This window comes from Anolis carolinensis, chromosome 2 (assembly GCF_035594765.1).
Source record: "Anolis carolinensis isolate JA03-04 chromosome 2, rAnoCar3.1.pri, whole genome shotgun sequence".
In the NCBI taxonomy this organism is placed as follows: domain Eukaryota; kingdom Metazoa; phylum Chordata; class Lepidosauria; order Squamata; family Dactyloidae; genus Anolis; species Anolis carolinensis.
The window spans coordinates 175,409,801-175,436,273 of NC_085842.1; the positions used below are offsets into that span (position 1 = coordinate 175,409,801).

General features: G+C 38.0%; 1 protein-coding gene across 2 annotated transcripts in view; it reads right to left on the bottom strand.

The window, feature by feature from the left end:
- The window catches only part of pitpnc1 (phosphatidylinositol transfer protein cytoplasmic 1), a 236,672-nt gene that overhangs the window by 91,371 nt on the left and 118,828 nt on the right, over nt 1-26,473 (bottom strand). For both annotated transcript variants that reach the window (XM_008116369.3, XM_008116371.3), the window contains exons 3-4: nt 14,946-15,034; nt 9,736-9,743 (exon numbers count right to left, since the gene is read on the bottom strand). In XM_008116369.3, coding sequence (XP_008114576.1) covers nt 9,736-9,743; nt 14,946-15,034 — 97 coding nt within the window. The remainder of the gene's footprint in view (nt 1-9,735; nt 9,744-14,945; nt 15,035-26,473) is intronic.

Sequence of the window (26,473 nt, forward strand, 5' to 3'; positions counted from 1 at the left end):
AATGTTCTGAATTATCCAATGCAGCCTGCCTTTTAGTAGTCAGTGTTTTTGTAGTCAATGTTTTCAATTCATTGTGATGTTTTGGTGCTAAATTTGTAACTACATAGCGTTATCGCGTATTGAACTGGTTTTTGTCAAATTTGTTGTAAAACATGATGTTTTGATGCTCAATTTGTAAAATCATAATGTAATTTGATGTTTAATAGGCTTTTCCTTAATCACTCCTTATTATCCAACATATTCGCTTATCCAACGTTCTGTCGGCCCGTTTATGTTGGATAAGTGAGACTCTACTGCAGGGGTCCTCAAACTTTTAAAGCAGAGAGCCAGTCCACAATCCTTCAGACTGTTGAGGGGCCAAATTATCATTTGAAAAAAAATACGAACAAATTCCTACGCACACTGCACATGTCTTATTTGTAGTGCAAAACAACAACAACAACAATGAAAGAAAAATACAATATTTAAAAATGAAAACAATTTTAACCAACATAAATCTATCAGGATTTCAGTGGAAAGTGTGGACCTGCTTCTGGCCAATGAGAAAATCAAGTTAATTAGGATTGTTGTTGTTGTTATTGTGTGCCTTCAAGTCATGTCAGACTTTGGGCGAGCCTAAGTCTAAAATTATTCATTTATTTATTTACTACATTTATATCCCACCCTTCTCACCCCGAAGGGGACACAGAGCAGCTGTATGTACATACAATATATTATATTATTAGCATAGCACAATATAAGCATTATATATTACTATACATTGAGCTATACCACTATACTGTAATATTATATGTAATATATAACATATAATTTAATATTATTATATGGTATTATTATTAGTATTATATTGTATAACATTATAATATTTTTATCAATATTATATGTATATATATTATTAAAACTGATATAAAAATATTATATTATAAAATGGAGAGTGGGGGCCAGGTAAATGACCTTGGAGGGCCGCATCCGGCCCCCGGGCCTTAGTTTGGGGACCCCTGCTCTACTGTATATTGAAAACATTGACTACAAAAATGTCTTGGATAATCCAGAACCTTGGATAAGCGAGTCTTGGATAAGTGAGACTCTACTGTATCTACTTTGAACTGCATAATATGGCAGTATAGACTCATATAATCCAGGTCAAATTGGATAATCTGGATTATATGGTAGTGTAGATCCTGCCTGAGCTTGACCCAGGAGAATTACTACCAGTCCCAGCAGTGTTCAGTCTAGACTAATTAATAGTCTGCCTAAGGCAGCTAAATAAACTGAAAATTTTCTTTAGAATCTTAAAAATCACATTGATTTTTTCTGTTGTTTAATTAGATATAACATTCTTCATTCGTAGTCACATCACACTCAATTAAATGCAAACCCTACCAGTTGCTTTCATCCATGTTTTCTACCATGAGAGAACTTCATCTCTGAATGCATCTTTAATAACTTAGAAAAGGAAAGCACTGGGAGAAATATTTCTACAGCTATCATGTGGGGAAGTTTGTGATGTTCCTGCAAGTTGTCAAGGTCCACATAAAACAAAAATTTCTGGATAAGGCATTCCAATTAGAATAGAGATAGACAAACCCTGGTCCTCTTAATGTTTTGGACTTCAGCTCCCATTGTCGGTGCTGGCTGGGCCCCAATCTACACTGCCATATCAAATCCAGATTATCTGCCTTGAACTGGATTATATTGCAATGTAGACTAATATAGTCCAGTCCAAAGAAGAGAATCTAGATTTTATATGGCAGTGTGGATGGGACCTGGGGCTTTTGGAAGTTGAAGACCACAGCATCTAGAAGACCAAAGGCCTTATGGAGAAACTATAGGAGCTTCCAAAGTTGGCAGGTGCATTTCGGTTGGCCAACGAAGGTATCACTGTTTTATGGATTCTGTTTTATGTTTCTTCAAAGGATAGCTCTTTTTATTGCTGCCAGAAGCATAAAGACCTTTTTGATGATTATCCACCATTTTTTGCAAACAGCAAGATGTTGAACACACTGCTAAAAACAAAAGCTGACATAAATCACAGTAACACCTCTGGGGAATGAATGCAAGGGGTATATTTCCTGAGAAATCAAAGAAATTGCCAATTATCAACAAAAGGACCCCATTATCTCCTAATTCCAAAACAATATTGTCATTTAAAACTCAGATCAGTGATGGAACAAGTAAATGCCACCAATTAACACCTTGTTGAGGAGCTATAATCTGGGAAAATACTACCAGTTGGTATAATAGTGTGTTTCATTAAAATGTCTTTTTAAAGACAATTGGCTTACTTCGCAAGCTAAGACTTTCATTATCCTCTGTATTCTTGCAATAGCAAAGCAAAATACTTACAGCATTCAACCAATTTCAATTATTTCAGGCATATTTTATGTATTAATGCACATTTTACCAAAGCATCTACAAAACCAGATACCAAAACACTGAAGATTAAGTTCATAGTCAACCTTAGAAACATAATTTTCAAATGTAAGATGGATAGATTCCTTCTGTACCTATCCAACACCTTAGCAGTTGTTTTCTCTGAAAATGTGCCAAGTTATATTTTTCATGGCTATGTTTCAACACTGGATTTCAGGAAATAGTCATGTTTATCTCCCTTCTATCCTCCTACTTAAGATAATTCTGTTGCATACATTAACCCGGGGAAATGGACTCCTTCCCTTTTAGTGATGCATTTTATAGCACTGTTAAAAGCAGAGTTAAATTATGATTAAAAACTAAAAAAAACATCTTAAGTACAAAATAAAATTATACACAACTAAAATGGACCATAAGGGGAGGTGTGTGTGTGATGAAATCATTTGGATATTTTCAGGCCTGAGTTTCAGTGAAAATTAAGAAGGAAAGAGCCTAATAGCACCTAATGGCAACTTTTCACTCGAAAACTGACCATGATACTGTACTATACTATACCATCTGACAAAAGGATGGTTTCTGTCACTACAATATAACAAAATTTGAAAAAAAAATCTGAAAGTATTCTTTGCCGTTTAATTGATTGGTACTTACTTTGAAAGTACGTAGTTGTTATACTCCAGAAACTTCATTTTTGTGGCTGCCACAAACTATGTTGAATTGGTTGAGACTTCATGAGATATTCATTGAAAAACTATAGCAAATGTGCTGCAGGATGTCCCACAAAAATGAAGCTTTTGCAGTTTAATAAACTTTTCCCCATGTTTTCATGACAGAACCAATCAGGAAATGACATTTATAAACCAGGAACAAAAATTGTGTTAAATAGTGAAATCTTAATGGTGACCCAAGGGCACAGTTTCTAAGGCAAGTAAATACATCCATTAGTCAAAAGCAGCACTTTGAAGTTTAATAAAAAGGTGGAGGCCATAAGGTAAAAATTTGGAAACTATACCATGGTTCCAGGGCCCCCAAGTATCCTCAATTTTTGTATCAAATTCTCTAAAATGTCCCCAGGGGAGCATGTAGGAATTTTATTAGATTTTATTTATTGTGTCAGAAACAAACTGAGGGTACAGTTGTAATGCATTTAAAAACACAAAGTTAAAACCTTGGCAGTATACTAAATGTCCTTTGACCAGAAGCTGGTCACTTGTAGTGCCTCTGGTGTTGCTATTAGAAGGTCCTCCATTGTGCATGTGGCAGGGCTCAGGCTGCGTTATAATAGGTGGTCTGTGGTCACTCTTCTCCATGTTGGGAATCATCCTGGACTATTCAAGTCTAGATGTAGTTAGATAGATGATAGAGTTAGATTGAGGGAATCCTTTCCCTGTTTCCAAAACATGCCTAGACAGGCTTTACTGTGTTTCAATCTATCATGTTTATGTCACATCCTTTACTTTGAAGTTATTGGAAATGTGAATCTTTAGGGACACTAACTTCTCATTGGTCAGAATGTCTTTTATGGCCACAATAAACTGGACCATGAGGTTGGAACCATTTTGGTTCATTCTTCTCCCTTTGTTCTTCTAGCTAACAAGAAGCATCTTGCTGTCTCTCCTGGCAAGAGGTAACTATTTAGATGTTTGCTATTTTTCCTTTCTTATTTTTTCTTAGAAACCAGTCTAGAGTAGACTAGACAGCTCCCAAGCCTTTCTATCTACAATGGAGTTCTTTTTACCTGAAAAAATACTTTTTGAACTTTTACTGAGACTCTGCAGTCCATTGCAATCCTAAATGGTCAAAGGCTTCTCTTGCTCACCCCGTGTAAGTAACTGCTGCATTTGTAAGCTTTGCTTTTGCTATTCTGCTGATTTATGGTGGAATCTCCCCCAGAGAGGGTTAAATTGAGTCTAACCGCTCAGAGATTACCACAACACTCCACACTTGTATGTCGTGGACTCTACGTTTGTAACGAAGTAAGGTGACAGGGAATGGAATCCCTTTTGAATCCCACCGCTGCCACCAAAATGTACAGAGGTGAGGTGTCTGACAGGAATGTGTGACAGAGATGGAATCCTTTTGATCCCACACACACACACACACACACACAGATACCACCACTTAATAAAGATGTTTTATGAGAGATGATGTTAACTAATTATTTATTTGACTATCTTCTTCGCTGCCACCAATGGAGGAGACGTCAGGCAGATGGCACTGGTTCTTTTAAGCTTTCTCTATTTGTTCCACTGTAGATGTTGATGTTGCTTAACTTAATATAAGAGTATGACAGAGGCTTGGTTAGAATAAAATCAAAACAAGTTTATTGCAGGTACAGAGATTGATGGTTTCATATAACTTGTTAAAGGCACTTCGCTTAATGGTTACAAACGGATATGAGGTGGTCAAACTTTCAAAATATTTCTTTCTCTGGATTACACTAAACCCTGATCCTCCTGGATCCCCTGGGATTAATTTTCCCTAATCCACAGGCTCTATAAATGACCCTAAACAAGTCACCTAACTTGCCTAGTCTGGTCCAACTTAGATCTGACTCAAATCCTTCTATTTGAGCCAACCTGATTCTCCTCACAAGAATCAGATCCTCCACTGTGACTAGAAAATCACAGACTGCCTTGGGTTTTTAAATATTCCCCCTTTTCCTTTCCAGGCGGCGGTTGGCTCCGCCCCTGTTGCTATGGTAACCTGTCTTAGCATTCTAAGATGGCTACCTTCCCCCACACATCATCAATTCAAATACTCACCATTTTAAACTTTAGCCAAACCTGACTGTTCAAACAAAATCAAATACACATGTCATCTATAAACAAAATATAATTATACACTTCTTCACAACGTTGTAGCCCCATTTCTTAAGGTTGGCTCTGCATCTCATGGTGCCAGAGCGCAGTCTGTTCAGTGCCTTCCAAGTCGCCCAGTCTTCTGTCCGCCCAGGAGGGAGTCTCATCTGGCGTCAGCCACTGATTTTGGTTCTGGGTTTTAGCCTGCCACTTTTGGAGTTTTGCTTGCTGAGGTGTTCCTCCGAGTATCTCTGTAGATCTTAGAATACTATTTCTTGATTTAAGGCGTTAGCATTTGCCTGATATCTGAACAGCGGATGGGCTGGAAATGTCACTGCCTTGGCTCTTTCATTGTTGACTGCTACTTCCCAGTGGATTTCAGGTGGTGCAATGCCAGTTAAGCAGTATAATTTCTCCAATGGTGTGGGGCATAGACATCCTGCGATAATTTGGCATGTCTCACTAAGAGCCACATCCACTATTTAACATGGTGAGATGTATTCCACACTGGGCATGCATATTCAGCAGCGGAGTAGCAAAGTGCAAGAGCAGATGTCTTCACTGTGTCTGGTTTTGATCCCCAGGTTGTGCCAGCCAGATTTTGTATGATATTCTTTCTAGCACCTGCTTCTTGTAAGTCAGAGCACGGTATCTATTTTATTAGATAAAGGTAAAGGTTTTCCCCTGACATTAAGTCTAGTTGAGTCTGACTTTGAGGGGTGGTGCTCATCTCCATTTCTGAGCTGAAGAGCTGGCGTTGTCTGTAGATGCCTCCTATGTCATGTGGCTGGCATGGCTGCATGGAGTGCCATTGCCTTCCTACTGAAGCGGTATCTATTGATCTACTCACATTTGCATGTTTTCAAATTGCTAGGTTGGCAGAAGCTGGGGTTAACAACGGGAGCTCACCCTATCTTGCAGATTCGAACCACTGACCTTCCAGTCAGCAAGTTCTGCAGCTTAGTGTTTTAACCCACTGCACCTCCATGGCCCCTAGGAATTTTATTATATCCCTCCAGGGCTGTTTTTAGGGGTCAAAAGGGTATAGCAATAATATGATGGTGGGATCCATTGTCATCCTGATTCTTTATGCATGTAGGGATTATTTATGTATGTTCTTGGATTATATGACAAGCAGTAGGTGAAACCATTTGTAGTTACAATTGCTGCAGGAACAAAAACTTGTTAAGCATGTTTTGTGTTCAAACACTTGGCATAGATTATCACAGTCTTTGTGATAATCCAGGAACATTGTTGGGTTTTATTAGTATAATTTTGAGGAACAAGTGGAGTGGGGCGGACACCACCTGAATGTCTGTGTGGTAAGATTAAAAAATTCAGACTGCTGTTTGAGTACAATGAGGCATTCAAGGTGGCTCACAATTGACTGATAAGCAATTTTCAAATGCCAAAGTTATCAAATATAAAACAGAGTGAAAGAAAAATTAAAAACAGAACTTTAAATAAAGCAAAACAATGGAACAAAACAGAAGCCAAATAATATATCCAAATATTGTAGGGACCTAAAGTCTGATGGATCATGACATCTTCAGCTTCGATCAGGATGCCTAACAGAAAGCAAGAATATGATAACAAAGAAGGCACAATTCCATGTTTGCATCAGATTAGCCTCAAACATTGGGAGAACATATTGCTGTTTTCAGGGAACAGTGGGGTTCATAAAGTAGTAGATTGTCCTGCCAGTATCTTGTCCAAATCCTTTTAGGATTTCAAAGATAACTAGCACTTTGAACTGAGCCCAGAAATAGTCAGTGAAGATGTTGTGTCAAAAGAGCCACATGCTCCTGATAACTAGCTGAAAGCTTTGGACACTAGAAAAGTGCATTGTAGTAATTGCGATGCCACTCGACCCCACATAATCGCAGGTGCCAGGTCGGCCTTTATTATAAACTAGTATACCAAACTGAGATGGGCAAAGGCAGTCCTGGCATCTACCCAAACATTCATTTGCAAAGCTGCATCCACGGTTGCGTATTTGTCTTTAAGGAGAGTGCAAACACCCAAAAGGTGGTCTCCTTATTGAGGGACTTCAAGTGGAAAGTACTTATTTCCTGGATTAATCTTGTTTGTGCAGCAGCTCTTGTTTAGCCAAGATTAATAAAGTCATCCCTTGCCTCTGCATTTAATCAACCTAGAATGTATATTTCTGGTGTTGAATGGATTACTCCAGGAAAAGGACTGGCTTTGTTGCAGAAGAGGAATAGGCAAAATGGATCTGCATGCAATTTCTGAAGTTGTTTTGTGGTCAAAATTCCCCAGACTCCCTAGACTGTTTCTTAAAATCCAATTTTTCAAAAACATTTGTGGAATTCTGGGAAGTGGATATTCTGTTATTGTGGGATGATGATGTTTATGGCCATTCATATGTTCCTAGTAGATAGGTCAAAGTGTAAGGTGTGAAAATTGTAAAAGGTGAGGTAGATAGATGAAGTGCTGCATTTAGTAGGAAACTTGGGTGGCATAAACAATGAGGTTATTCTTGACTGAGGGATGAGATAAAGTGCATCAGAAAAACAATTGACACTGGGACAGGACATGACATGGAAATTAGTTATTCATTCTTCAAAAGCACAACAGAAAAGCTAAGTTTTTAAAATTTTCCTAAATGGAAAACTTTTCCATTACAGATTCTCAACCTTTTATAGAGTTATTTCTCTGTTGTGTTTGTTTTGTTTTACTTTGCATAATGGACGAAAGTTGAGCAGAAACAAACCGACTGAGTATCCTTTACCTGAAATGCTTGAGTCCAGAAATCATTTGGATTTAAAAAAATATTTTGGAATACCCATACTGGCAAATAATAGTACATAATGAGGTATCTACAAGACGGGATCCAAGTCTAAGCATGAAGTTAAATACTATTTCATACTCACAAAGTCAAAAAGTAATGTTATGGAATCATAGAATCATAGAGTTGGAAGAGACCTCATGGGCCATCCAGTCCAACCCCTTGCAAGAAGCAGGAAAATTTCATTCAAAGCACTCCCAACAGATGGCCATCCAGCCTTAGCTTAAAAGCCTCCAAAGAAGGAGCCTCCACCACAGTCCGGGGCAGAGAGTTCCACTGCTGAACAGCCCTCACAGGGAGGAAGTTCTTCCTGATGTTCAGGTGGAATCTCTTTTTCTGTAGTTTGAAGCCATTGTTCCGCGTCCTAGTCTCCAGGACAGCAGAAAACAAGCTTGCTCCCTCCTCCCTATGACTTCCCCTCACATATTTGGACATAGCTATCATGTCTCCTCTCAGCCTTCTCTTCTGCAGGCTAAATATGCCCAGCTCTTTAAGCCGCTCCTCATAGGGCTTGTTCCCCAGACCCTTAATCATTTTAGTTGCCCTCCTCTGGACACATTCCAGCTTGTCAACATCTCCCTTCAACTGCGGTGCCCAGAATTGGACACAGTATTCCAGGGGGAGCATGACTTCCCTGGATCTAGACGCTATATCCCTATGTATGCAAGCCAAAATCCCATTGGCATTTTTCACCGCCGCATCACATTTTTGGCTCATGTTTAACTTGTTGTCCACGAGGACTCCAAAATCTTTTTCACACGTACTGCTGTCGAGTCAAGTGTCCCCATTCTGTATCTTTATATTTCATTTTCTCTGCCTAAGTGAAGTATCTTGCATTTGTCCCTGTTGAACTTCATTTTATTAATTTTGGTCCATCTCTCTAGTCTGTCAAAATTGTTTTGAATTCTGCTCCTGTCTTCTAGATTTTATACATTTTTACTACTTTTGTAGGTTTGTGTACACAGAACCAAAAATGTCAATATCTCTGAGTTTAGTTCAGAAAGAAGAAGTGGCATAGAAATAAATACAACAACAGCAATATCTTAGCTATTTTGGATTTTGGAATTCCAGGTATGGGATGTTCAACCTGCAATAATATTCTCTCTTTTCTCCCAAATGGGACTGAAAACTGTTTACAGTATAGATCCTAAAAGATTAGTTAAAAGAGTATGAAATAAAAATGCATTAAACGATATATTCAGTTACTATTTTTCCAATGTTAACATTTAAAACTAGGAAAATGCTTAAAATACACAGAGTACTATATATTAAAACAGCACATCCAGTTACATGTCACGCAAGGCTGAAGGTAAATTAAATAAGAAAGGTATCTGCCTGCCAGCGACAACATGGCAGAGAGAGGACAAATCGAACATCCCTTGGAAGGAATGTAACTAGATCGATACCCATTTTATAAGTTAATGAAAGAAAACATAAAAGCTGAAGCTTGACTACCTGCAATAACTAACACTTTGATGGTTCTTGTTCTTTTTTATTTTTACAATTTTTCTGTTACTGCTACTGCATGACAAAATGTATCAAGTGTTTAAAATTATCAAAATATTAAGATAAATTATTGATAAACACCCCCATAATATTATCTGCCACATCTAATTCTTTAAAAGATCCATCCATCTCTTATGGAACATTCTATTGCACAACTAAGAAAGAGCCCACTCTGGAGCCTCCTGTATATTTTACTACCAATGCCCTCCCAATCAATTAAGATTATGAAGAGTAAGAATGACTTACCGTGTATTCTGATCCAAATTTGCCCAATGGAAGGAGAAGAAAAACAAAAACAATGGCATAATTATTTAATTATTCATATTGCTTTAATTAAAATGAAATATACTTTAATATTTGAGCTAGTGACTAGTAGTTATAATGCAATCCCTGTGGATTATTTGAGACAAAACAGAGTGTAGAAGATCATTTTTTTAAAGTTGGTGCACGGGAGTTTCTGAACTACAAAGACAGCAAATGTTCCTGTGTAATTCTTGCTTTTCTGCCCCTCTCCATGAACTACTAATACAGTAGAGTCTCACTTATCCAAGCTAAACAGGCTGGCAGAAGCTTGGATAAGCGAATATCTTGGATAATAAGGAGGGATGAAGGAAAAGCCTATTAAACATCAAATTAGGCTATGATTTTACAAATTAAGCACCAAAACATCATGTTTTACAACAAATTTGACAGAGAAAGCAGTTCAATATGCAGTAATGTTATGTTGTAATTACTGTATTTACGAATTTAGCACCAAAATATCATGATATATTGAAAACATTGACTACAAAAATGGCTTGGATTATCCAGAAGCTTGGATAAGCGAGGCTTGGATAAGTGAGACTCTACTGTACTACCATGGTGCTCATCAGGAAGAAAATAGATCCATCCATCACCTGAAAGTGGCTCAAAACATTTTATGATTTGGAGAGGAGGTGATATTAGTCTGAATTTAATTGTTAGTTCCACCTAAAGTAGGCCTCCTCAATCAATGATGTTGACCTATATGTTGATTAGCTTGATTAGTATTCCATGTCAAATGTCATTCTTACAGTGAAGCCCAAGGTAGGTTAAGCACATTTCTCCCATTTAAATCACCATTCCACACCTGTGTTTAACGGCTGCAATTACATAACTGTCTAACAAATTATCTAGTTAAAGTATTGGCAACAAATGGTATCCCGCTTCTGCTCATTACCTGTCATAATCATGGTTAAAGGGTTATACTAATATTCTAAACAGATAAGACAAGTACACCATATAATCCTAGAGTTGGACGAGACCTCATGGGCCATCCAGTCCAACCCCTTGCAAGAAGCAGGAAAATAAAATTCAAAGCACCCTGACAGATGGCTATTCAGCCTCTGTTTTAAAGCCTCCAAAGTAGGAGCCCCCATCACGCTCCGGGACATAGAGTTCCACTGCTAAACAGCTCTCACAGTGAGGAAGTTCTTCCTAATGTTCAGGTGGAATCTCCTTTCCTGTAGTTTGAAGCCATTGATCCGTGTCCTAGTCTGCAGGGCAGCAGAAAACAAGCTTGCTCCCTCCTCCCTATGACTTCCCCTCACATATTTATACATGGCTATCATGTCTCCTCTCAGCCTTCTCTTCTGCAGGCTAAAAATGCCCAGTTCTTTAAGCTGCTCCTCATAGGCCTTGTTCTCCAGACCCTTGATCATTTTAGTTGCCCTCCTCTGGACACATTCCAGCTTGTCAACATCTCCCTTCAATTGCGGTGCCCAGAATTGGACACAGTGTGATTCCAGGTGTGGTCTGACCAAGGCGGAATAGAGGGGTAGAAGGACTTCCCTGGATCTAGACACTAGACTCCTATTGATGCAGGCCAAAATCCCATTGGCTTCCTTTGCTGCCGCATCACATTTTTGGCTCATGTTTAACTTGTTGTCCATGAGGACCCCAAGATCTTTTTCACACCTATTTATTTATTACAATATTTATATCCCACCCTTCTCACCCAACAGGGGACTCAGGGCGGCTTACAAAAACACATATATAAAAATTATACAGTGCAATATAAATCAGTTAAAAATTATTATTAACTTACATCAGTATTCATAAAACACATTATAAAATACAGATAGGCGTGTTCAGTTCAAAAAACTGGGTCTGTCGATTGAGTACCAGCGTACATGATAATAATTAATGCTGCCAATTATTATTCGAATGCACTGCTATCGAGCCAGGCATCGTCCCCCATTCTGTATCTTTGCATTTTATTTTTTCTGTCTAAGTGGAGTGTCTTGCATTTGTTTCTTTTTTTTATATAGTCGTTTTTATTGAATTTAAAATTTTTCATACAATAATTGCTTTTGTCACATAGCAGATATTTAATTTATCATACAATACTTGCATCATTCTTTTATATCTACTGTTGATTAATATCTACTACATCATTAACCTTTGTCTATATTTCTTCACCACTGTGTATCCCCCCCTCCCTCCCCGAGCCATTTCTTATGTATTGTCTAACCAAAATCTCATTTCTTCCTGAGGCGGTAGCCCTCCATCCCTTTTTTGGAGTCCTTTCTCAATAAATTTCCCCCATACATCCTCAAAATCATTTTTTTTCCATATCCCTCTTTTAACTTTTAATTTACATATTAGCTTATCATTTATTGCCAATTTCCATACTTCCTTGTACCATTCTTCAATCTGTACATCTATTACTTTTCTCCAGTTCCTTGCTATAAGCAGTCTTGCTACTGTCAATAAATTTGTTATTGCTTCTTTTTCTTTTTTATCTATCTTATTATTATTATATATTGATAATAATGCAATACCAGGGTTTCTTTCCAATTTGATGTTCATTATATCCTCTATCTCTTTAAATATTTTGTACCAAAATTTCCTAACATATTTACAATGCCACCACATATGTATATATGTTCCCACTTCCTGACAGCCTCTCCAGCAATTTTTTGGATGGTTTTTATTAATATTTGACATTTTTAATGGCGTTAAATACCATTTCCAAATTATCTTATAATAATTTTCTTTAACTCTTATTGATAAATTTTTCAAGTGCCTTTGTTTCCACAATTGCGACCATTCCATTTCATTTATTTTCATCTCTAACTCCTCCTCCCATAATTCCTTAAGAGTAATATTTTTTCTCTCTCCTACTTTTATTCCACCCAATATTCTATAGATTCTACCAGTTACACCTTTCATTTTTTATAATCATCTATATCCCTTCCATTTTGTATTATTTGTTCAAATTGGTTAGGTTCCTTCCCCTCTTTATTATTTTTTACCCAATTCTTATACCATTGCTCTAGCTGAACACCATGGAACCATGTCAATTTTATTTCCCCAAATTCTTCCTTTATCTTTTCCTTCTTCATTCCCCTCTTAATCCAGTCCCCTATTTTGTCTAGGTTTTTTCCCTTAATACTTTATCCAATATATTTTTTAAATTTTTTGGGAACTTCCTTTCCATTATAACTGGGATTATTCTTGAACCCTCCGGTATTAACTTTTTCTTATATTTAATCCATATATCTAATACATTCTTTAACATTGGGTTTCTAATTTCCCTAATTTCCTTTCTCGTGAAATCCTTAAAAAATATATTCTGAATTTCTTCCTCTACTTTTTCAGAATCTATTTTTAACCATTCTATATCATCCTTGTTATCATTCCTTCAATAACCAGTCTTAATCTATTAGCTTCATAATATTGTTGCATTTGTTTCTGTTGAACTTCAATTTGTTAGTTTTGGCCCACCTCTCTAAGATTGTTTTGGATTCTGCTCCTATCTTCTGGAGCATTGGCTACTCCTCCCAATTTGGGGTCGCCTGCAATATGAAGGAACTGTTGCAGTTTAGGTGGGAGGAAGAAGGACAAAATTGTTTTTTCCTCTGTGTTTTTCATTCCTCACATCAAATCTATTTCTGGAAGGAGAAATCACACTGTGAGACAGTATGCTAAGCTTTCTCCACAAGTCATCCTTTCCCCCTACTTCTCCTTTCAGTGATGAAGGATGGGTTTAACCCTCCATTTGTTCTCAAAGCAGGAGCTGTGAAGGACCAAACTGGGCTCAGCTCAGAAATAATCTCCCTAAACCAGTGGTTCTCAACCTGTGGATCCCCAGATGTTCTGGCCTTCAACTCACAGAAATTCTAGTCGCTGATAAAGTGTCTGGGATTTCTTGGAGTTGTAGACCAAAACACCTTGGGACCCACAGGTTGAGAACCACAGCCCTAAACAATGACTGAAGGTAGTTGGCAATGACATGAGAAAGAGGGAAGGTGGAACTTCAGCAGGAGAAGCTCGCACAGCAAAGCTCCACATGTAGAATTCCCCTCTTGCACATTTACTTCCTTGTGGTCACCTAGCCCAGAGATGTCAAACTTGTAACCCTCCAGATGTTTGGGCCTCCAACTCTCAGAAGCCCTAGCCAGCTTGTCCAATGGGCACGAATTCTAGGAGCTGTAGTCCAAAACACCTGGAGGGCCACAAGTTTGACACCACTGACCTGGCTCTTCCAGAACCATACTCCTTTCTCATCCCCTGTAGCTCTGACACCCAACAGGTTAATCTATCCCTAATCGTCATAGGCAATTACTCGTGGCCGAGCATAATTTTCTTCCAAGGATAGAGCCTTGGTGGCGGGTCCATAAGTGGCTTTAGAGAGCTATTCTGGATCAACATGGTCTCTCACAATGGGTGGAAGGTGATCCACGACAAGGGTCTAACCACTGGGATGGTGGTGGAAATGGGGGAAAAGATTTGACTATTTTTCTTCCAGCAAAGCACGGTTAATCTCTTGGGTTCTCCTCTTAGGACATGTTTCTATTTATTTTACATTTTAATGGGAGATACCATAGGTTGAATCTTATGCTGTCTGAATGCAGAATGTGTGCTGTACTCAGGGAGTTATGGGTTCTTTTCCAACACCATGGCTGGAAGGCTCTGAAGACTTGGGAGCAACCTCTCCAGAGTTGCAGCTCCACCTGTCATCCTTTTGCATTGTCTGTGACTTGTTTCTTCTCAGATAACACAATGGCTATAACAACGTGATATAATAGTTTGAGTGTTGGACTAGAACACTGGAGATTGTGCAATGTGCATGAGTATTCCAAATTCCAAAACACTTCTGGTCCCGAGCATTTTGGATATGGGATACTCAACTGGTATTACTATCGCCTATATCTGCAAAGGGACCATGCTTTCATTCTACACGCATTTAAGTTATTTTTTCCTGAATTCCTCCTGAGCTGCTTACAATTCTGCATTATGTCCCATCTAATCATGAGATGTGTGCCTGCAGATGAGGATTACACGTCATACATCAGATGAAGGAGGGTCAAATCCACAAAAGCTTGTGCCAATTTATTTGTCTTTAAGAGAAAATAACCCTTTAAAACAGAAAACATTAGGAGCAAGTGCTTTTCCCTAAAACAACAACAACAACAACAACAACAACAACATACCTGTAATGGTGTATGGATAATAATTCCAGGCCTTCTCTGTAACATAAAATATTTTAGGGACAACGGCTCTTGCCCAACTTGGAAGTTTGCTGTAAAAACAAAAAGAAGAAAAACAAAGAAAGAAATGTAAATCCCCATAAGACTAAACAGACAGAAGATACAGTGAGTTTGCATCTAGTTATAAGTAAGAGAAGTTTATGTTCAAATTGCCAAACACAGCTTTGGGAATTCACAAATTGCTTGTGTAGCAACAGCTTGTGCTGTCACAAGTTTTGCATATTTTATACTATTCTAAGCCACAAAGTGATGGCTGTCAAGAAATGCTATGCTTTCTCCCATCTGTTACTCAAGCTTTCATATTCATTAAGGCACAAGTGTGACCAGTAATGGTTGTTGGTTTCCATGTCAGCAGGGCAGTGAATCCATTCAGTGTTTTATTCCAATTTTTAAATACACTATCCAGGGTGCTAAACTGGGGATGGGATCTGTACATTGTATAGCTCATTTAAAGTTCAAACTGAAACCCAGAATGGATTAATTATCCTTCTCACACGATCACTGATATATGTGACAGTATTTGACTCAGTAAATTAAATGCAGTATGTATCCGGTATCCAAAGATCTTCCCAACACTAAATCTTAACCTAAACCTGGATTGTGGTGTAATCCAGGCCTCATCTACATTGCCATATAATGCAGCCTAACAACATAAGCAAAAGACTTTGAAAAAGTTGAAAACCAACTTACTAATGCCCTGAAAGATCTCTCTGGCTACTACAAAGATGACCACCTGAAGCCTAACCCTGCCAAGATTCAAGTGTGTGCTTTCTGCCTACAGAATCGTGAAGCCAACAAGAAACTGAAGGTCTCCTGGGAAGGCCAAGAGCTTGAACACTGTTCCCATCCTAAATATCTTGGCATCATCTTAGACTGAATGCTAACATTTAGGAAACACCAAGCACAAAGTAGCTGCATGCAGTAACATCCTGTGGAAACTCACTAATAGTGCATGGGGTGTAGACCCAAAATTAATAAGAACATCAGCCCTGGCCTTGTCTTACTCAACTGCTGAGTATGCCTGCCCCATCTGACATAAATCTGCCCATGCAAAGCAGGTGAATATAGCACTGAATGAAACATGTAGAATAATCACAGGATGTCTTCAACCTATATCTGTTAACAGAAGCTGTAACATCTCAACCTGGGGTCCCCAGATGTTTTTGGCCTACAACTCCCAGAAATCCAAGCTAGTTTACCAGCTGTTAGGATTTCTGGGAGTTGAAGGCCAAAAATATCTGGGGACTCCAGGTTGAGAACCACTGCTCCATAAGCTAGCTGGCATTGCCCCCACTGATGTACGATGGGAAGTTGCTGCCAATTGTGAAAGAAATAAGATTGAACAGTGTGAAAGCCACCCACTGTATGGCTATTAGCCTCCTCCCAGTAGACTTAAAAGTTTCATGAGAACTACCACTCCTCTAAATGTTCCTCCAGCAACAGCAAAAATATCCCTCTAGGCAGCAAAATCAGGCAATTCCACCAGGATAGGGTCTTTCTCCAGGGGCAAACCAAGAATGAGCAACTTGGAAGTCCCTGTACAGACTCAGAAGCGGAGTTAGCAGATCAAAAGACAACCTGTCAAAATGGTACTACCTAGAGGAATCCTCCATCTTATGCGACTGTGGAGCAGAACAAACAACTCAGCACCTGTCTGCTTGCCCACAATGCCCTGCCTCATGCACAGAGGAAGAACTGTTTAAAGCTACAGACAATGCAGTCGCTGTTGCCCATTTTTGGTCTAAAGCTATTTAGCATCCCTTTATCCCTTTTAAGTTTTAAACTTATCTATTTATGCAATGCTTTTGACATGGAATAATAATAATAACAACAACAACAACAACAACAACAACAACAACTGGAAAGTGTTCAATTTGTGATTTTGTGATGCGAAATCCAGCATATACATCTCATTTGCTGTGTCATATTCTGTCTTTGTGTCAATAATAATAATAATAATAATAGACCTGCATTTTATGACAATATCCATGAGATCCCCAGTCAGCACTTTTAAGCTCTGTTGCTCTCAGATAAAGAATAATAATAATAATAATAATAATAATAATAATAATAATAATAATAATTATTATTATTATTATTATTATTATTATTTTATTGCCTTACCACCTCTCCTAATGGCTTGAAGAGGGTTACAACATTGCTAAAACACATAATCATTTAAAAACACTAGGAAAATTAAGTGAGGAAAACTTTCTAGACAACACTTTGAGATATTAGCCAAGGATTGCACTGTCAGTCACAACTTATTTTATGTGCAGTCGATCTGTCTAACTCCCACATGCCAGTGTTTTAGAACCAATTTAATATTCCTATCACAAGTTTTTATGAAGAAAGATGGTTTAGTTTAACAAAAATATTGTTCATAGCGCCACGAAGGAACACAGTTTTCTCATATTTCTCAAAAATGAAATTGTAAAGAGTGGAACAACATGAAATTATTTCTCCCACTTAGTAGCCAAGCATCAAAAATTTTATATTCCAGACATCAATAATTCATTATTATATATAAAAAACACAACATTGCTAGTTCTATGCAAGTGGTCTTCAGAATAAAAGTTTTAAGATGTTACTTGGACATGATAGAAGTCCAGTCCTGTGTATCAACTTAATAAGTTTAAATTGCGCTACCAGTGGTTCTAGAGCTACATTTATTTTAAGAGGAGGGATAAATCTTAAATAATTAAGTACAATAATACTATGTATCTGTAGTATCTCTCTGTCAAGAGATCCACATTGCATGGGATATTCTTAAGATCTGACTCATTCTCTCAGTTCTAGAATTGCTGTTGGTTTTTGTGCCTCCCCAACTCCACATGGATGCTTCAATAACATAATTGAAATACCATTGGGTGCAAAATGACTGCTTGATTTGCGGGCACACATGTATAGTCTTCCTCTTATGCTAAAGGGGATTTATTAGAGAACTACAAGATTATAAAAGGCATGTTTAGCTTAAAGTGGAGAGAACTAAGGGTCCGTTCAAGAGTGGTTCTTGTTAGAATAGGTAGAAACACTTTCCACATTGCCCTGTTATTTTTTAAGTATATAAAAAGGCGAAAATTTGTTCTTGCATTTACTGAAACTTGAGAAAAAAAGCATTTTTTTAAAAAAAAGATAAATTTTAAATGAAGACAAAATAGGCAGTGATACTAGTATTAAGTGTAGCAACTGTATATGCTGCCTCAGGAGGTTGTGTAAACTCCTTAATGGTGGATTTTGATGTAATAATAATAATACAGTAGAGTCTCACTTATCCAACATAAACGGGCCGGCAGAATGTTGGATAAGCGAATATGTTGGATAATAAGGAAGGATTAAGGAAAAGCCTATTAAACATCAAATTAGGTTATGATTTTACAAATTAAGCATCAAAACATCATGTTATACAACAAATTTGACAGAAAAATAGATTAATATGCAGTAATGCTATGTAGTAATTACTATATTTACGAATTTAGCACCAAAATATCACGATGTATTGAAAACATTGACTACAAAAATGAGTTGGATAATCCAGAATGTTGGATAAGCGAGGCTTGGATAAGTGAGACTCTACTGTAATAATAATAATTATAATAAACTTTATTTTTATATCCTGCCCCATCTCCCCGAAGGGACTCGGGCCGGCTTACAACAAGGACAAGCCCGAAAGAACGACACAGCATATTTGACAAAACTTAAAACATTTCAACGATACACAAAATAAAATAATGGACAATACATTAAAATCCAAGCAGATAAAATCAGAGTAATTAAAAGCAACTACTTGCCAGGAATTTCTTAGGAATGCTTCATACATAGTACACTCTGTCTCTGGACCAAAAGATAGACAAATTATCTACTATATTGCTGTCAGTCTTGCGATTATACAATATTTCTTCCACAGAATATTTTATGGTGTTTGATTTTTCCATTGCCTAAATAAAACATTGACTGTTGGATTTTAGGTGTTCAATGTCTCTGCTATATACTTTCTAAAAAAATGCAAACTGGGGATCTTTTCAAATTCTTAGCTCCTCGAAGGTATTTACTTCAAATAATTAAAACTGATTTTTATAAGTGAACATTCCACTTACGGAGGTGTGTTTTATTTTTGAAAGTAAAGATACTACTGAATCAAATTCCAGACATTTTTAGACAGTTCTTTCACTCCAAATCAGTGAATATGTAATTTGTTTAATATGATATGAATCTAAGGTAAAGGTAAAGGTAAAGGTTTTCCCCTGACGTTAAGTCCAGTCATATATAAATGTAATGTGGCACTTTATTATGGAGTAAACAGCTAAACCACTGAATCCAGTCACATCAAATTTGGCCACAAAAGACATAGTCATCCAGTCTACGTCTTTCAATAAAAAACCTAGAAAAATCGTCCAAATTACAGAGGATGAGGGAGAGCCTTTCTCCACTTAACTGCCAGTTAGAAAGCTAGGCTTGGCTGCCTTTAGGCCCCGCCCCCTTCGTATCCTAGCAACTCCCTCAACCAAAATGGCACCCAGGGCAGAGGCAAAATGCACTTAGGCCTGATCCACACTGCCTATAAAATACAGATTATCTGATTTGAATTGGATTATGTGGCAGTGTAGATTCAAGGCCCTTCCACACAGCTATATTACCCAGAATGCCAAGGCAGATAATAATCCACAGTATCTGCTTTGAACTGGCATATCTTGAGTCCACACTGCCATATAATCCAATTCAGTATGGATTTTATACAGCTGTATAGAAGGGGCCTTATATAATCCAGTTCTAAGCAGATGACATAAGATTATAAATACAATATATAATAATTACTTTGGTATAATAATACAGAACAATATAATCTCTAAAATCAGGACAGTAAATAAAGAGCAACACGCTGAAAGCAGGAAAATTTGGAATTCCAGAAAGGAAACAATCAGGGCCAGCTAACACCTCCCAACAAAGGACTCCCCCAGGCAGGAAGCAGCCAGGCTTTGAAGCTGCAAGGCCATTAAATGCTAATCAAGGTGGCTAATTGCAGCATTCATACCTGCCAAACCAAGACTATTAATTGCTATTCAAACTGGCCAACCAAGGATTCCGCAAGGTAGAAAGCAGCCAGGCTTGCAAGCAGCAAGGCTATTCAGTGCTTTTCAACCTGGCCAACCAAGATTTCCCCTAGGTGAAAAACCCCCAGGCTTTGAAGCCACGAGGCTACTCTATCTTATTCAACCTGGCCTAGCGAGGATGGTCTATGTAGAAAGCGGCCAGGCATTTAAGCTGCAAGACTATTCAGTGCAATTCTGATTTTAGTTCTGTATATTAATCAACATTCATATATTTCATTGTATTCCACATAAGTTTTTTGTTTCATGCATGAGACTGGCATCTGGAGTGCATTCTGAGAAATTTGTTTCATACAGTATCCAATGCCATTACTGCATTTTATTCCACTCTTTGTCTGAGGAGTTATAGGCCGTGAAAAGGACTTTCCACTCTCTGTTTTTTCAACAGTGTTGCTAGTTACTTTAGGCTGAGAAATGGTATTTGATGATACCAAGTCACGCTTTAACCTGCATGCCTAAACAGTGATCTAACCCCAGGTCTTCCAGATCCGAAACTACTCAGTGATCCCTTTCCATGGCAAAAAAAAAAAAAATGTTCCAAGCATATTCATACTCTTGTATGAATATGCATAATTTAATCACTAGGGCTTTTTTTGACAACTAATTATTCTATGGAGAACACTAGTTTTCAAAGTTTCTCCTATGGGGAACATTTTTCCTAACAATATAATGCAGAGGCGAAAAGGCAAACTGATGGCCAACAGCTTATATGCATCATACCTAACATGGCCCCGTCTGTTGGATGATCCTATACACTTAAATCAAAGGAAAGTATATCTGAGAAAACAGAGCCAGAATGGATTAGTGGTTTGAGTGCTGGATTTATACTTTGGGAGATCAAGGTTATTCATAACTCTCTCCCTGTCATATAAAGCCCACTCACTTTAATAGTGCACTTGCTGAGTTGTAATGCATATATATAGTGCATAATTTATTGCCAAATCGTAGGCTTGCATGGAGCAGAAGTTATAACAATTTTGTATTAGAGGAACATACACCCTGGATTGTTCAGGTGAAGGAAAGACTATCTGGAAATCTCTTTTATAGGTGAAAAAGATTTTTACTAAGGTTTCTAAGATGTCAATAACGCCTAAAGTTTGGTAAATTATATTTCAGAGAGTCGACATGGTGAAGTGGTTTGAGTGTTGGAACAGGTCTCCAGGTGAGCACGGTTCGGACCACACTCTGCTATGGAAACCCACAATAGGACTTTTAGCCTCAAAGAAAGGCAATGGCATACCTCCCCTGAATAAATCTAATAATAATAATAATAATAATAATAATAATAATAATAATAATAATTGCAAAGGTTGTGGAAAATGAACACGCAAACATACTGTGGGACTTCCAAATCCAGACTGACAAAGTTCTGGAACACAACACACCAGACATCACAGTTGTGGAAAAGAAAAAGGTTTGGATCATTGATGTTGCCATCCCAGGTGACAGTCGCATTGACAAAAAACAACAGGAAAAAGTCAGCCGCTATCAGGACCTCAAGATTGAACTTCAAAGACTCTGGCAGAAACCAGTGCAGGTGGTCCCGGTGGTGATGGGCACACTGGGTGCTGTGCCAAAAGATCTCAGCCGGCATTTGGAAACAATAGACATTGACAAAATTATGATCTGTCAACTACAAAAGGCCACCCTACTGGGATCTGCACACATCATCCGAAAATACATCACACAGTCCTAGACACTTGGGAAGTGTTCGACTTGTGATTTTGTGATACGAAATCCAGCATATCTATTTTGTTTGCTGTGTCATAATAAAACAACAACAACAACAACAACAACAATAATAATAATAATAATAATAATAATAATAATAATAATACTTTATTTATACTCCACTCTATCTCTCTGAGGGGACTCAGAGTGGATTACAGGTACATATATGGCAAACATTCAATGCCGTTATAAAACTGTCAGAGACAGACAGTACATAAACAGAGTCAAGGCTTCCCTCTTTTCATTGTCAGCATCCCACTATGCTTAACTTGGCCATGGTGAGGTGCTGTTGTTTCATTTTCCACACTGAGGAGTCTGTCGTTCATGGACGCTTGTCTGGTCGGATTTTTGCTGGCATGTTTTTCAGGGTACTGATATTACACAGAAATCTATATATAGTACTAGCTGTGCCCGGCCACGCGTTGCTGTGGCGAAGTATGGTGGTATGGGAAATAAAGTATTGAGGAATTGGTGGTAGTTAAGGTCAAGGGTAAACGTTTTCCCCAGACATTAAGTCCAGTCATGTTTGACTCTGGAGGTTGGTGCTCATCTCCATTTCTAAGCCGAAGAGCCGGCGTTGTCCGTAGACTCCTCCAAGGTCATGTGGGATGACTACATGGAGCGGCGTTACCTTCCCACCGGAGCAGTACCTATTGATGCACTCACATTTGCATGTTTTCGAACTTCTGGGTTGGCAGAAGCTGGAGCTAACAGTGGGGGCTCTCTCCGCTCCCCCAATTCAAACCTGTGGCCTTTCAGTCCAGAAGTTCAGCAGCTCAGCGCTTTAACACGCTGCGCCATCAGGGGATATTATTTCCTAAAGGTTGTGAATATACAATATTTCTGATTGGTTTTTTTTGTTTGTTGGAGGCAAGTATGAATGCTGCAATTAGGAAAAATGATTAGGATGTAATGGCCTTGCAGCTTTAAAGCCTGGCTGTTTCCTCCCTGAGTGAATTTTTTGTTGGGAAGTGTTAGCTGGCCCTGATTGTTTCCTGTCTGGAATTCCCTTGTTTTCAGAGTGGTGTTGTTTGCAATATTTTATGTGCTTCTACTGTCTGTGGCCCTGAGAAAACAGAGGATTTTCCAGACTTTGATGATGGGAATACTTTGTTGGGAGGTGTTAGCTGGCCCTGATTGTTTCCTGTCTGGAATACCCTTGTTTTCAGAGTGATGTTGTTTGCGATATTTTATGTGCTTCTACTGTCTGTGGCCCTGAGAAAACAGGATTTGCTAGACTTTGATGATGGGAATACTTTGTTGGGAGGTGTTAGCTGGCCCTGATTGTTTCCTGTGTGGAATTCCCCTGTTTATTTACTGTCCTGGTTTTAGAGATTATATTGTTCTGCATTATTCTATCCCAGTAATTATTTCATATTAAAGAAGAATCTCACTTATCCAACATTCGCTTATACAATGTTCTGGATTATCCAACAGAGTCTGCCTTTTCATAATCAATGCTTTTGTAGTCAGTGTTTTAAATTCATTGTGATATTTTAGTGGTAAATTTGTAAATACAGTACAGTAGAGTCTCACTTATCCAACATAAACGGGCCGGCAGAACGTTGGATAAGCGAATATGTTGGATAATGAGGAATTAAGGATAACCCTATTAAACATCAAATTAAGTTATGATTTTACAAATTAAGCACCAAAACATCATGTTAAACAAATTTGTCAGAAAAAGTAGTTCAGTACACAGTAATGCTATATAGTAATTACTGTATTTATGAATTTAGCACCAAAATATCACGATATATTGAAAGCATTGACTACAAAAATGCGTTGGATAATCCAGAATGTTGGATAAGCGAGTGTTGGATAAGTGAGACTCTACTGTAAATACTACATAGCATTACTGCGCATGGAACTACTTTTTCTGTCAAATTTGTTGTATAATATGATGTTTTGGTGCTTAATTTGTATAACGATTACCTAATTTGATGTTTAATTGGCTTTTCCTGAATCCCTTCTTATTATCCAACATATTCACTTATCCTGCCGGCCTGTTTACGTTGGATAAGTGAGACTCTACTGTATATTGATAATCTTATATTCTCTGCTCAGAACTGGATTATCTGAGGCCCCTTCTTCACAGCTGTATAAAATGCACACTGAAGTGGATTATATGGTAGTGCGGAGTCAAGATAATCCAGTGCAAAGCAGATAATATAAGATTATAAATGGGTTATATAGCTGTGTTGAAGGGCCTTGGGTCTACACTGCCATATAATCCAGTGCAAATTAGATAATCTGTGGAAGAAGCCTAAGTGAGGCCTAAGTGTGCCTGTCCCCTAACTGAAACCTGGTTGTCCCTTGGTTGCTAGGCAACCAAGTGGGCAGAGATTAGCCCTCTAAACCGGCAGCAATTGGATAAAAAAAATTATTGCTCTCCCTCTAATTAGGACTTTATTTTTCTTTTCTTTTTGTTGTATCAACCTTGAGGCGTGGATGATGGGTTGTGTTGTCAAATTTTGAGGTTGGGGGGCCTGTACTTTTGTTGTTTTGTGAATTGCCGTGATGCCATCATTCTTTTATATATATAGATAGAGAAAGGTTGTCCTATTACACACCGTATATAATAGAACTGAAGTAGCAAACGTATAATTAACAAAGGCACATAAGATTTAAACAAATATTAACTATTTCAAAGCACTATAGCAAACATTGCATTTATGTTTATATACTTTCCAAAGCAACAAATGAAAGAGTTCATAAACTGTGGTTAACACTAAATATTCAATGTAGTTTCATGCAGATATAAGTCTTGAAGCTTGGTTGAAGAAGTAGCACAAATAATAATATTTATGAATGGGGTTTTTACCCTTTAAACAAATTCATCAAAGTCCCAAGCAAGAAAGAGTCCTCAAAATGTGCGTTCAAAGAAAGCAAAATCAAAACAACAAGGGTTCCCGGGGTATTCTATGTCCTTGTTTCAGGATGGGTGTCCCTTCTTCAGGTTTAGTTGCTTCTTGTATAGACTTCTGAAGATTTTTACAAACTGTATTATAAGGAGACAACATAATAGATTTGCTGTTACCAGCACCCAGTAGCATGAAATAAATTTTAAAGATATTTGCAAGAAAAACTTACTTTCACTTTTAAAGGTAGTGGCTCTGCTGTAATTCCAGCTCAGGATAGCAATTTTCTCATTTTCCAAGAGTGAGCAAATTGACTGATATGGGCTACTCCCTTTTAAGGTTTGTGAGCTAATTACAAGGCTAATTCACAGGTAACAAGAAAGATCTAATTTGTCATTCAGACCATGTGGATGCATAGTTTGTAATTTGGAAATCCAGAATGCTTCTCTCTGGAGTAGAACCCTTTTTACATCACCATGAGGTTTTATGGTGATCCTTTCTAAGGCACAGAATCTAAAACTTGTATATGAGTGAGCTCTCTCTAAAAAATGTGAATAGAGGGTGGACTCCGATGATTTATTTTTGATCCGTGTTGCTTTGGAAAGTATATAAACATAAATGCAATGTTTGCTATAATGCTGTGAAATAGTTAATATTTGTTAAAATCTTATGTGCCTTTGTTAATTATACGTTTGCTACTTCATGTTTTTCAGGGTGCCTTTTACTCCCTGCCAAAACGGTACCTATTTCTCTACATATATTGTTGTTTTTGAACTGCTAGATGAGCAGAAGCTGGGCTGACGGTAGGAGTTCACCCCGGCGCGGGCTTGAACTGCCAAGCTTCTGGTCAGCAGGATCTTCTATAGCTGGCAGTTTAACCTGCTGTGCTAGCCCAGCACTTATCAAGAAAGTACTATATTAGGATCACCATAAGTTGGAGTTAGTTTGAAGGTGCATCACAACAAACTCAGAAATACCATTCTTCCCTATGAATATACCCTGCAGGGGAAGACTGATACTAATCAGGGTTTCACTAAATATTCCTCCGCATATATTTTCAGCATAAAATGGGAAGGGGTGTTTTTAGGATGTCATTTGCCCAAACTACTCAACATTTAACCTATTTTTGTGAAGATTATTCATCCTCAGAGTCTTTCCTTGCTTTTGGGACTGTGGTTCCAGCCAATCAGGATACAGGTTATAACTCTAATAAGATCATTAAGGAAGTGTTCTGCAAACACTTAGATATGAATGCGGTCTCTGCTAATATTCAACACGGATTTATCAAAAACAAGTCATGCCAGACTAATTTGATCTCTTTTTTCGATACAGTTACAAGCTGGGTAGATACAGAGAACGCCCTGGATGTAACGTATCTAGATTTCAGTAAGGCCTTCGACAAGGTCCCCCATGACCTTCTGGCAAACAGACTAGTAAAATGTTGGCTACAGTTAGGTGGACCTGTAATTGACTAAGTGAACAAACCCAGAGGGTTCTCACCAATGCTTCCTCTTCAACCTGGAAAGAAGTCACGAATGGAGTGCCGAAGGGTTCTTTCCTGGGCCCGGTTCTGTTCAACATCTTTATTCATGACTTAGATGAAGGGCTAGAAGGTACGATAATCAAGTTTGCAGATGACACCAAATCATCTACTCCAGAAGACAGGAGCAGAATCCAAAATGATCTCAACAGATTAGAGAGATAGGCCAAAACTAACAAAATGAAGTCCAGCAGAGACAAATGCAAGATACTCCACTTAGACAGAAAAAAT